The 12,144-nt window shown below is 55.1% G+C and overlaps 1 protein-coding gene across 10 annotated transcripts in view; it reads left to right on the top strand.

Moving 5' to 3' along the window:
* The window catches only part of BCOR (BCL6 corepressor), a 112,824-nt gene that overhangs the window by 76,877 nt on the left and 23,803 nt on the right, over window positions 1-12,144 (top strand). For all 10 annotated transcript variants that reach the window (XM_037821123.1, XM_037821126.1, XM_037821125.1 and 7 more), the window contains exons 2-3: window positions 10,231-10,356; window positions 11,489-11,567. In XM_037821123.1, coding sequence (XP_037677051.1) covers window positions 10,271-10,356; window positions 11,489-11,567 — 165 coding nt within the window. In that variant the 5' untranslated portion in view covers window positions 10,231-10,270. The remainder of the gene's footprint in view (window positions 1-10,230; window positions 10,357-11,488; window positions 11,568-12,144) is intronic.

Genomic DNA, 12,144 nt, shown 5'->3' with positions numbered 1-12,144 from the left:
CTCTGGAGATGCCTGCTCTGAAACAGGAGCCCTCCCTCTCTCCTCACCCCCCCCCCCCCCTTTCCCTTCTTTCCCTAAAAGCCTTTGTGCTGAAAGAGCTTCAGTAGGCACGGATCCCTGGTCCTTTCCAAAGAAAGCCTTACAGCCTTTGCTGACATTGTGTGGAGAGTGGGTTTTACCGGGTCAGCAGCCTCCCTCCCCACCCCCCATCTTAGCTCACTGTTTCTGAGGTAGTGGACTCACGGGATGCCCTGGGAAAGGAGGGGAGGGGAGGGTGCACCACGCCAGGACAGGGGATTGTTGTCGCGGGTCTGTTTGTTTTTCTCCAGCAACAGAGGCCGAGGGGTGGAGTCCGGGGAGTTAGGTTCCAGCTTTGGGTCTGATTTAAAACTTGGTTTAATTAGAGAAAGTCCTCGGCATTTACCAGTCCTGTACAAATGCAAACTTGAAATAGCTCTAGGCCTACGTCATTTGGGAAAGAATAAATGAAGTACAGAAACGTCCAAACTATGTAAATCCTCGAGCAGTCTGCCCTTCCATAAACACGTGGCAAGTGCCAAGGCATTTCCAGTCAAAACACCCGTGGACCCAGCAGCCTCCGTCCTTTGTATGTATTATTTTATTAACGGCATTTTACAGAGCGTTTAACAAGCACAGCCTGCCTACTTTGCGCTGCGACTCTCAGCAGACTGCAGGGTGTGGAAAACGGGACGGCAGTGGGGAGAGGCGGGCTCTAGGAGAGGCTTTCTGTTGGGGAAATCTCTTCAGATGGGCGAGGCGCATTTGGCGTTCCTTTCTATTGGCCAAAGAGAAGACAAAAGTAATGCTTTGCGGGAAGAAATCCCCGCTCCCTTCTCTGGGGGCTTTAAGGAGGAAAGTTGTTCTCAGCTTCCATTCTGGAAGGTAAAACAGGGTACGTTACACGACCCTCTGCCCATGGCTGATTGGCGATTTTCCAAGAAGTATTTGCCTGGTAGCGTCACTCTGTATCCTGGTGGAAAGTTTATAACGAAAAGTAATGCCTTTTCTTAAGTCATAAAATGAGCCTTGTATGATTATTTAATTAAAATCTATTTAAGGACCGAATTAAAATCTATTTAAGGACCGATTAGGCGTGTAATTTGCACTAATAATGACGATTATGGAAATGTTCGACTTAACCAAAAATCATAAAGGAGACATTTTGATCAGTGGGGCGACCAGTAAGTATTCAGCGAGTTGAGCAATTTCCGAAACACAAGAAGCGACAGGGCTGAGGGCTGCGGGAAGCGCAGACCTGCCCGGCCCGGCCTGGGTTGACATGCCAGAGCCAGCGGGCTGTGTGCCTCCCTGCCTGACCCCAGCCTGGCCAGGGCCAGCCAGTCTGCCCCCGTCTCCCGCACCCGCACCCCCACCCCCCACTCCACGGAGCAGAGAAACCAATCCCGGGAGTCTGAACAACCTTTATTCCCATCCGGTGAAATGGGGTGGGGGAGGGGTGCTTCCCTGAGTTACCAGAAGGAGCAGACCCGGAGGAGGGCTGCAAAACGGCTGTGCTCTTGTGCTTTAAACAATCAGCACCGGCAAACGCAGGCTTCCTCGGCTTGGCCTAGGCTGGAGCCTGGGGGGTGAGGAGGGGGGGGGCGCGGTGGTGGGGGAGAGAGGGGGTCCCTTGTTCCGGAGAAACCTGCCAGCTGCTGGGCTTGGTGCGAAGGCAGCGACTGCAGACACAATGCGGCTGTTGTTGGTTTGATCTCTAACTGTGGATTGTTAGTCTGGCTTTAACTGTGGTAAGGGGGGAATGTGAAGGCTGTTTACAGCGAGTGCAAATAATGTGACAGCTGTTGGCGCACGAGCAGCGCTGCTGCGCCTCCTCGGCACTTACACAAAGCGCGCAGTGTGCCCGCGGAGTTTGCTGCAGAGGTGGCAGCCCCTTTCTGGCCAGAACGTCCTCAGATGAGAGCAAGCTCAGCAGCCGCCAAAACCGCCCCCCCATCACCGCCCCCCCCACACACCTTTATGAATTCCCAGGACGCAGGACGATTTGTATGCTGTGATTTAGGGAGCTTGCTAGAGGTGGCGGGAGGAGGCCCCCATGGGGCTGTGACTGTGTCACTGTTGGGACGAGCTTGGCCAGGATCCGTGGCCCCGGACCCCTCAGCTGCTTCTGACTGGGTTTTTAAGATTTGGGAAAAATAACTTGTAGCCACAAGTCAGCTCCGTTGGAAAGAATGTGTTACTAACTGAAGGCTGTCTGGAAATCTCAGAGGCTCTGAAGGCCGTTGTTCCCCGCTGAAATGGCCCTGTTTTCCAGACAAGTCAGAGACCAGCGGGAGCTGTGTTCCGCCGCATTCAGCACCGTTTCCAGGATTGGAAACGCAAGCCTGGAGGTTCGGGACCCAAAGGGAGGGTGTCTTTTGAGGGGGAGGGTAAAGGGGGTGCAGGTTGGCCTTTTTATTACCCACATCCCTTAACCTTCCTTCCCAAGCCTCCCCTTTTCAAGAGCCTTTCAGCTGTAGGACGCACTGCAGGGAGACACCAGGGTGGGAGGGAGAGCACCTGGTGGCAGCGAAAACCCACTTGGTCCTTGCGATGTCCTCCTGGCCCAAGCAGGCGTCTTCAAGGTGGCCAGGAACTTGAACTTGAGCACGTCTGTGGGCTGTCCTGGGGCAGGCTAGGTGTAGAAATTCACCACCACCACCCCTGCCAGGGACCCTAAGGTCGAAGCCTTTGCAGCCCTGGCCCCTGCGGTTTGCAGGGTCATTTAGGGCTGACTTGCTTCTATATCCTGCCCTTCTCTGTGACTTTGACCCTTGTGCATACGGCCTACAGGATGTTTGCAAACCTTGCACCTCACCCCCCCACCCCCCAACCCAGGTCTAGCCTCTCTGAGCATTAACATGGGCTTCGAAATCGACCTGGGTTCCCTAGTGGGGAGCTAGCTGGGAGATGCTTCTGGAGTGATACATGAACTTCGGTGCCAGTTCTATAAATTGGTCTCTTTTTATGACGTGTGCCATTTTCTGTAGGAATGTTGCTTGCAAAACGAGTTTCGCCTTGGAGGAAAGGCGGAAAGATAAACAAGCCTGCAACGCCAAAACACTGGCAGTCTTTCCCTCCTTCCAGCTCTCTTAAAGCAGCCAGGCTGTATTTCCAGGATTATACTCGTGCCTGTGAGGAGGGACTCGGGTAGGCTTTTTTTTTTTTTTCCTCCCCAAGCAAATGCAAATTAGAGAAAAATAATTTTCTTTCAACGATATGCAATGTATTAGTCACTTGTTATCGTGCTCCGAGGCAGGCCTCATTTGTGCGTCTGCCAGCTAGCTCACATCTGCTCGGCGCTGTTCGGGGCATTTTAACCTTGGTGGTGTCGTGTCTAGTCCCACGGATCAAGGAGGAGTAATTAAGCTCTGAACAGCTACAAAAAAATCCATGGGCCCCCATCTCGCCGGCAGTTGTTCCACGGCTTTGTTTTGGGTCTTTCCGAGTTCCAAGATCGAGCCGCAGACATGGGGTTTCCTATTGTTCCTTGTAACGAAGGTGGGTGCCCCGTTCCTGCTCTCGCCCTCATCCCCTGCTTCTCCGGACTCCAGGCGGAGCACAGTCAGCCAGGAACCCGGCTGCAGCTCGCAGAGGCCTGCGATCTCCGCATCTTTTATGCCTAAAAAGTTCCTTTGTGCTTTCTGTGTAAACGAGCAATGGCTGTTGTTATTAGCGTTATGGTGGAGCTTGTTCCTTTGCGGAGGGGGGGCACACTCATTAAATGTGTTTTATTCCCACAAAGCCCTGGTGGAGATTTGAAGTGCATTGACATGGCCCCCCGAGGGGTTCTGCTCCCAGGTTGTGTAGACTCCCAGTGCGGGGACCCAGCTTTCTGTAGGGACCAGACGGAAGTGTGTGTTGTGTGTGTATGTGCTTTCTTGGGTGGGTGGGGGGGTGTGGGTGGGTGTGAGGGGAATTCGTGGTGTGGGACCTAGGTTTCCGGTATCGGGACATTGCCTGTGGAGGGACACCCATCTTCCAAATGCACCTCCTCTCACGTGCACACGTGGTTCCCTGGCCCCCAGTGTGGCACAACCGTGAAGTAAAGTGCAAGGAACACAAAACTGAGCGGTGGCCTAGAGAGACGTCTCCGGAGAAGAGGTGTCCCCGAGGCCAGGGCTGCGACTTGGGTGGAGGGTGGGGGTCGCGGGCGGGTAGGCAGCTCCGGTTTGGGAGAGACTGGGGGGGGGGGGGGGTCGAATCCTACTGGAGCTACCCTGCATGCACCGCAACCACCCACCCCCGCCGCCGCCCTTTACACACTTGGTTCGCTTCTTTGGAGTGGGTAGGGGGCGTCCACCGGGAGCCGCGGTCCAGTGTGGTCCGAAGGGGGCCCGGCATGATGGCGGGGAAGGGGTCTCCAGCACCCATTGCCCGGAGGTCTCGGGTTATCCCGAGTCCTCCGTGCGGCCACCCATGTGGCGTCGCGTCGCGCCCACCCAAAGTTTCTTGTCGTCAGAAAGTGCGTCGGGGGGGCGCCGGCCCGGCCCGGGGGCGGCCTGGAAGGGCGGCCGGGGCCCGAGGGGGTTAACCGGGGTCGGGACGAGTGTGGAACCCGGAGAGCCGGCTGGAGTTCCTGGAAGGCCCGGCGGAGCGGGGTGGGGGTGCTGGGGCGCGCCCCCGCGCCGGGCCCTTGGCCGCTGGAGCCGTCAGGAGGGGCGGGCGAGCCCCGAGAGCGAGCCACACAGGCGTGTGTGGTGGGAGAGAAAATCCCTTTGTTGCCGACCGCTCGCACTCCCCCTCCCTCCCTCGACGCCGCCGCCGCCCGCGGGCCAAGTTCACTCCCTCCCGGGCCCCGCAGGCTCTCCGCTCTGACCCAGGCGCCCGGGAGGAGGCAGGTTCCGGGTGCTCGGAAGGGTCAGGGCCTCGCGAGTTTCCCGTTCTCTCCCCTCACTGCTGTCTCTGTCTGTTACAAATGCAAAACTTGGGGGTGTGGGTGGGGACTCCCCGGAGGCTGTGGCGGCGGGCGTGCCAAGAGGCCGGGCCAGGGCAGGCAGGACCCACCCCCTCCAACCCCCCCCCCCCCCTTAACGACACCCAAGGGCTGGGGGCGGGAGGGGGTGGGGTGGGCGTGGGGTGGGCGTGCCAGCGACCTCCCACGGCTGACATCCCTTTCAAGCCCCTCTGCGGACCTGGGTGGAGGGGAACAGCTTGGGTGGGGGGGTACCCCACCCCCCTACCACAAACATACACACCCGGGAAAGCAGCCCAGGAGGACTGCTGAACGCTGCACATCCGGGAGAGCCTTTCTTCTCATCTCCTCCCACCCCCACACTCCCCCCCCCAGTCTAAAATAGGAGCTGCTTCACCCCTCCCTTCCCTTGATACAAGAGCGAAGCGTCTCTGTGCGTGACTCAGTCTGCGCTTGGTGCAGCCCCAGGAAGGCAAGCTTTGGGCTTGGGTGAAATCCTGCAAACTCTGGTGAAGGTCATTCCCTGGTCTGGCTTTCTCTGCCTCAGCCTCCCTCCCTCCAGGAGAGGGTGGGGGTCGCAGCCCCTTTAGGGAGGTCTGCTATTCATTGTGTTTCATGGAGTCAGGTGCTGGTGCTGTTCATTGGGGTTAAACGTGGCCACCTCCAGCTATTGCCAGGCAAAAACCCAAGTCCATAGTGCAGTCAAATTCTCCAGCAAACATGGTGCCAGATGTTTACAGATGAGGAGAACAAGGTTGGAGAGGTTCAGCCAGCTGCCCAGAGGGACCCCGAGGGGGAGGGTGGAAGCTGGAAGGCTGTGGGGACCACGTTCCCGCAAGTTCTTCACAGGCTGCCCTTGAGTTAAATGAAGCAGCCCTTGCAGCCCCCTCCCCAGCAACTGGCTGGGGTCCCTGATGCCTGCTAGGCCTCTGAGCTGGAAGCCCCTACAAACCTCACCAGCTCTCCTTGGCCACTAAGCAGGTAACTGGCTCGATGGCAGTGTGTGTGTGTGTGTGTGGGGGGGTGCCTAGTGAAAGAGGCTCTCTGGGCAAACCCAGAGAGACCTAAAAAGAAGGCATGGAGAGCGGTTGAGGGTGGGGTGCATTGTTTGATTTCTGGAAGTTGAGATGGTTTGGTGGAGGTGCTGTGCATTTTGTCGGTCAGCCAGTATGATGTGCACACTATAAACGATTGCCATTTCAAGGGCGGAGGCAGTGGAAAGAGTGGCCCAGTGCCAGGAGGAGCCGGGGTGTTGAGAAAGGAAAGGTGCCCGAGTGTCCTGGTGCTGCTTCCCGCACTCATCTCAGGCCTCTCACGGCCTCTGCTCCTTCCTGTCAACCTACTATTTGCTGTCTCGGCGGGTAAATTACCCTTAGGGGTGAAAAATCTTTCTCTCCTCCTTCTCTGTCCGTAAAGGTGCCCTTGTGGCAGGCATGGGTGAAATGATGGCTCTGGATGCTGCTCGGGGCCCATGGTGCCTTCTGATGTCTCTTCGCAGAAGGCAGCGGCATCCCTTTCTCAGAGATGCCACAGTTGGGGTCACGGTTCCTAACTTTGGTCTCTCTGACCCTCTTCTGCCAATCAGGCCCTTCTCCCTAGTGTCCAGGCCCAGCCCAGGTTTTCTCATAACCTTGGGCAAATGGCTGCCCAAAGTTTGTGGAGGGAGACCCAAACTGTCCCCTGTGCCCCACAGGCCGGGTCTCTTCTCGGAACTGTGGGTGCCAGTGGGCAGTCACTCCAGTGCCGCGTTCGTTAGAAACCAGACACTCCTCGGTCTCCCCGCCTGGCCTCTTCCCTCAGCCATCTTCTGTCTTCATCTCCACCCCACTCCCCTCACCCCCTTTTCTCCACTACTGGAAAAAAGGGGTTAAAATCCAGAGCCAAGGTGCAGCCTAGCAGCTCACACTGAAAACAGGTCGGTGCTTGTAAAGTGCTTTTCATGAGTGACTTTACACATCTTGGCACTTCTAGAAGCATAGCCTGCATGGGAAGGGGGTGGGGGGTGGGGGTGGAGAGCATTGAGAAATAAGGGCAAACCAGCCTCTTATATTTAGCAGCAAAGTGCCTCGAGATGCTGTTTGTCATCGAATCTGATCATTTGCCCTCTCTTCCATGCCCCACAGCCGAAGGTCAGCAAAGTCCGTTTTGCAACACTTGGCCTCAGGGGGAGAAAAAAAAAGGCCACAACTCTTTCAATAGCAACGTCTTGAAGTGGTGTGGGAAGAAACGTGTGGCTGTATGTCTGCTTTCTGGTCTCTCTTTGTTTCTTACCCCCATGGCCCGTTCTTTCTATATCCCAGAGGAACAGAGGAGGGGGAAGAAAAAAAAAATGACCATTTTCCAGTGACTTGGTGTAAGTGGCCTGGCCTTTGGCGAGGAGGTCCCTGCTGGGGATGTGGCCTGCTCTTGTTTGTCACCCTGGAGAAGGGCCTCCTTGCCAGGCATGGCCGTTTCTCATTGGCCCTTTCCACTCGGCTCCCATTGTTTGCCAGGAACCTGAAGAGTTAAAAGTCTTTAGCTTGTTGCAATGAAATTATGGCTGGCAGTGGCGCCGCTGTTTGTTCAACAGAGCTCCACTTTTAAACAGTTCACAAAAAGTTCATGGGGCAGCTAAAGATTATAAATGTGTGTGTGTGCGTGTGTGTTTGTGTATAGTCCACAGCAGGATCCAACAATGGAGCCCCCCCCATGCTTCTTTATGTTCAGTCCCATCTTCCCATCCCCCTATCCCCCTTGTCCCCCCCCCCCCGCCCCCCATGACACTGAAACTCACTCCGGGCCTCCGTGCGTCCTCTGACCCCACACATGTGAGAACACTTCATTCTGAAGCCTGGTGTCATTTATCTGTGCAGAATTAATATTGAAAAGCCCGCAGGATGAGCCCTGGGGAAGGGGTTCTGAAAGGCTCAGCGACCCTAAACTGCTTTCACCTTTTGGCTAAATCCTGGTTGCCTTCCCCGAAGAGCCCTTTCAAGGGAAGGGGGAGAGGGGCGCTGGCCTTTTGGGGGGGGCGGGGAGTTGTGGATTGGATCAGCGAGGGTCCTCAGTGGGATGATTGAGGCAATGCTTTCATATTCTCCAATTTTTAAGTCTCCGAAGAAGACGACGGAAGTTTCTGAGGCTCACACTTCCTTCTTTTTCTTTTGGGCTTAAGTGACCCCCCTTTGCTCCCACTGAAAATTTCTGCATTTCCTTCTGGCAAGGGGCAAGGGAATGCAAGGTGCAGTTTCATTTTGCAGCTGATGGATGAGAAGGGTACACTTGAATCAAAGAATGTTACTCCATGTGTATGGGGCCACCCAGGCTTAACTTCCTTTGGTTAGGAGGCATGGAAGGGGTTGGGGAAGCAATGGTGGCCTTCTCCTAGCCTGGTTCATGCATTTGAAAAGATGGGAGAACCAAAGTCCCATGAGCCCCCACAGAAACTTCTCCAACATCCAACTCAGTCTTTTGGGGGGGCGCTGTGGCTGGTCCTTAGAAACACCCTGTCTGAAGAAAGAGGCCCTCCCTACCTAGAGAAAGAGCTCCTTCAGAGTCTCACCACACACGATGCATCTCTGCAGATTCCCTCCTCTTCTCGGGGGTGGGGGGACCCTCTCCCCCACCAGCTTCATTGTTGAGCTCTGTGCGTGGGGCCTGGGCCCGCACGTGGATCTTGATTAACAGATGTTCTATGTGTTACGGGGACCGATGGGGGTGGGGGGGTATGCCAGTGGACAAAAGACCCAGTTAGGACAAAGACATGCAGCGGCAGGATAGCCTGGCTTTGGGCTTCAGCTCAGCTCGCCCAGGTGCTGCTGCTGGCCCTGCCCTCACAGGAGTCCCGGGGTGGGGGTGGGGGGCGGGGGGAGGGGTGGGCCCCCCGGGGCCTCCAACCGACCTGGCAGTCTGCTTCGGGTGCTAAAGTGTAAAAGCAAGCATTTGCATATTTTTCCTGCTAACAAAGGAAATGTGTCGACTTAGGGAACATTTGGGCTTTCGGAAACTGTGTGGGTGGGTGTGTGAGGGAGGCGACAGCAAAGTTCCCCTGATTATCTGCACACCAATTATTTCACGCGCAGGTTCGGGGCCCACGTAAAAATGCCGGGGCCTGGACCCAGCTGGAGGGGGTGGTGGCGGTGGCGGTGGGGTGGGGTGGGGTGGGGGCGACTGGAGATGGGTTTGGGAGCGGGGAATTGCTGAGGGGCCATCGGTCCCAAGCATTAAAGGCTCCCCTACTTATTAACCCAGCATTTAACAGCAGGATATGGGCTGAAGCGCAGTCAAAAGAAACGGCTCAACCTCCAAAGAGCAATTAAAATCCTGCACGAGGATAAATCACGCGCCGTGATAATCCTGTTAATAAAATGCAGCTTGTCCTGACCCTTCACTCATGCAGCAAACTAGAATGTGACGTGGGTGGGGGCGGTGGGCGCCGAAGGTAAGGAAAAAGGGAGGGGGGGCGCAGGGGGCGGGGAGAGGTTGGCTCGGCTCCTCTGCCTCCGAGCCCTTCCTCTCCCAGTAGGTGGAAATGGGTGGCTTTTTGCCCGCTCCCCGTGTGTGCTGGTGGCTCGGAGCCCATCAACCCGGGCTGCTAAGACTTCTGCGCTCGCTAATGATTTCTTGTCCCCAGTGAGCGGGCGTCATTGAATTAGTCAGCAGCCTCCCTCTGCAGCTTCCAGGCAAAGCCACCCAGGCAAAACCACCCGGCTTAGGTGCTGAATCTAATCTAGGGCTCGGGTGGGGCGGCTCCCCAGCCCGCTGACTCTTTTTTGTTGTTGTTGTTAACCCTCGGTCTGTAAATTACACACATGCAAGAGCCCTGGTAACAAACGCACGGGCCCCCAGACTCACGGCCACATACCTGACTCCTGTGCTTTCTACCACACACCCCCGCTTCCTTCCACCCCCATCCTTTCAGCCCCAAGAAGGATCACTGCGCGAATCCCTGTGATCTGGCACCACACGCTTTCAAAGTGTGTACTTTAAAAGGCTGGGAAAGGGGAAGGAGGGGAGGGCAGGCGGGGGAGGGGCGAGAAGTCCCTACCCTGGTTTGGATCAGGTTGCATGCTCACCACCCCCACCCCCACCCCACCCCCTACCCCCAGTGCTTTCTGCTGGGGAAGTTGCATTTCCCCTCAGCTGTACGTTTGAGTCAAGTGTGTGCCTTCATTCCTGGCTGTCTGTAGAACAGAAGTACAGCCGGCATTCCCGTTCTGAATGAATTGCCTAGAAAGAGGTCTTCTCTGTCTCCCTGTTTGGCTCTTTATTCACCCGCCTGGGATTTTTCTTTTCTTTCTTTCTTTCTTTTTTAATAGACTAGCCGCTTGAAGAGAAGCTGCCATCCAAGAAGACGACATGCTTTCAGCAACCCCCCTGTATGGGAACGTCCACAGCTGGGTGAACAGCGAGAGGGTCCGCATGTGTGGCATCAACGAAGACAGGTGACTACTCTCCCCGAGCGGAGCGGAAAAGCTCGAAGGCCACCTCGCCTCCTCGCAGCCAGAGTGGGCCCCAAAGCGGGCTGGGGGTAGGGTGAAGGGGCAGAGCCTCCCGCCTAGCTGGCAGGCCCGTGATTTACGGTTTTAACCCAGCAACCAGGCTCAGCAAAGCATTGCCGCCCTTTAGGAGATTAGCCCCTAAAGCGGGCTTTCGATGCGCTTTTGTCCTTAATTTATTATTTCATATTTATGGAGGAAAATTAATCCCAATCTATATGCTGCTTTAACTCGAAATGTCAGGAGCAGGGGCCCAGGTGGGTCGGCATTCGATGGGGCTTTTAAAACAAATAGTTTGCTCAGTAAGAAATGGGGGGAGATAGCCACCCTTTACTTCATCAAAGCCCCGGGCCTCTCCTCATCCTCTGCTGCCTGTTTGGCAAGGACCCGGGCCCCTGATTTTTGGTCACTCGACGGCTCTGGAGTGGCTGACATATGTATGATATTAGTGTGTACCCCATCCCCCAAACCCCTGTCGTCATTTTGATAAAGGCAGCTGAACATGGCTTCATCATCGTCATGGAAACCAGTCATGTAGAACATGGTCCATAACTTGGTTTGGGGGAAAAGTTGGGAAAACCTGTCCTCGTGAGCAGCACAGAAGTGGTTGATGATGGAGCTGGCTGTAGACGTCAGCTTTCCGATCCACCTTTGGTCTTTGGCCATTTGTCTACTTGATGTCTGCCTTCTGGGAGAGTGTGTCAGGGTTGGTCAAGACAGCAGAGCTTGGGTTGGCCTACTGGTTTGCCTTCAGGCCTCTCTAAAGAAAAAAGTTGCCCTGGAGAAGTGGTTGTGCTTATTAATTTCTGGCCTACCCAGGTTGGGGACTTATTTGGGATTTTTGTGTCCACACACACTGCCTGCCCTTTCTTTTGTTTTCCCCAGCCAAGTTGAATCACCATTTGGAGGCATTTTCAATATGGGCTTAGGCAGGGTGGGGTGGGGGTGGATTTTTTTTTTAAGGACAGTTTTTTTTTTTAAAAGGGAGTTTTTAGAAACGGGTCTGTTCTGGGGTAATCTTTGAAAGAAGGATTGCGTGAGGAATGCTTTCATGAAGTTGATGTTTCCTTTTCAATAGGAAGATTCCTGTAAATGATGGTGACACTTCAAAAGCCAGACTGGAACTGAGGGAAGAAAATCCCTTGAACCACAACGTGGTAAGAGATCAATGGCTGCATGTTGACCCGAAAGCTGACTATCCGTGATCTGTACAGATCTGTGATCTGTAATGAGTTGTGCATTATTTTGCATAGCATTAAATGGCCCTTTCCAGGGTTCAGAGTGGGGCGGAATAAAAAGTCTGCTGTGGGATCTAGGCTCTCAACCAAACTCTTCTTGAGTGGCGTTTTGGCTTTTCATGCTGGATCTGTCACACCACATACAGCTGTGTGCGCTATTGACTGGTGGGGCCTGCACAGCTCTTACTTTTTGATAAGCTACGAGGCATACCAGTGCTCTCAGCCCTTCCAGACCCTTAGGGTTTACCTTTCCAGCAAAACGTGAAACCCAGGACCATCTCTCCAGACACCAGGGAGAGGAAGTCAAAAGAGGACACAGCCGCAGTTTGACCCATGACCTCTTTATTGATTTAGAAATGAGACAGCTTGAGCCCTCAGTTCCTGTTGTCCCATCGAAGGTCGTTTCTGGTTATGTTAAATAAATGCCTTCCTACGTCCAGGAAAAACGAACCAGTGAACACTGCCCCCACCCCACCCCTCCACCCACAACAGGCCC

The sequence above is a fragment of the Choloepus didactylus genome, chromosome X (assembly GCF_015220235.1).
Source record: "Choloepus didactylus isolate mChoDid1 chromosome X, mChoDid1.pri, whole genome shotgun sequence".
Taxonomy (NCBI): domain Eukaryota; kingdom Metazoa; phylum Chordata; class Mammalia; order Pilosa; family Megalonychidae; genus Choloepus; species Choloepus didactylus.
Note: the sequence above shows the minus strand (reverse complement) of the source record. Positions and strands in the feature narration are given on the sequence as shown.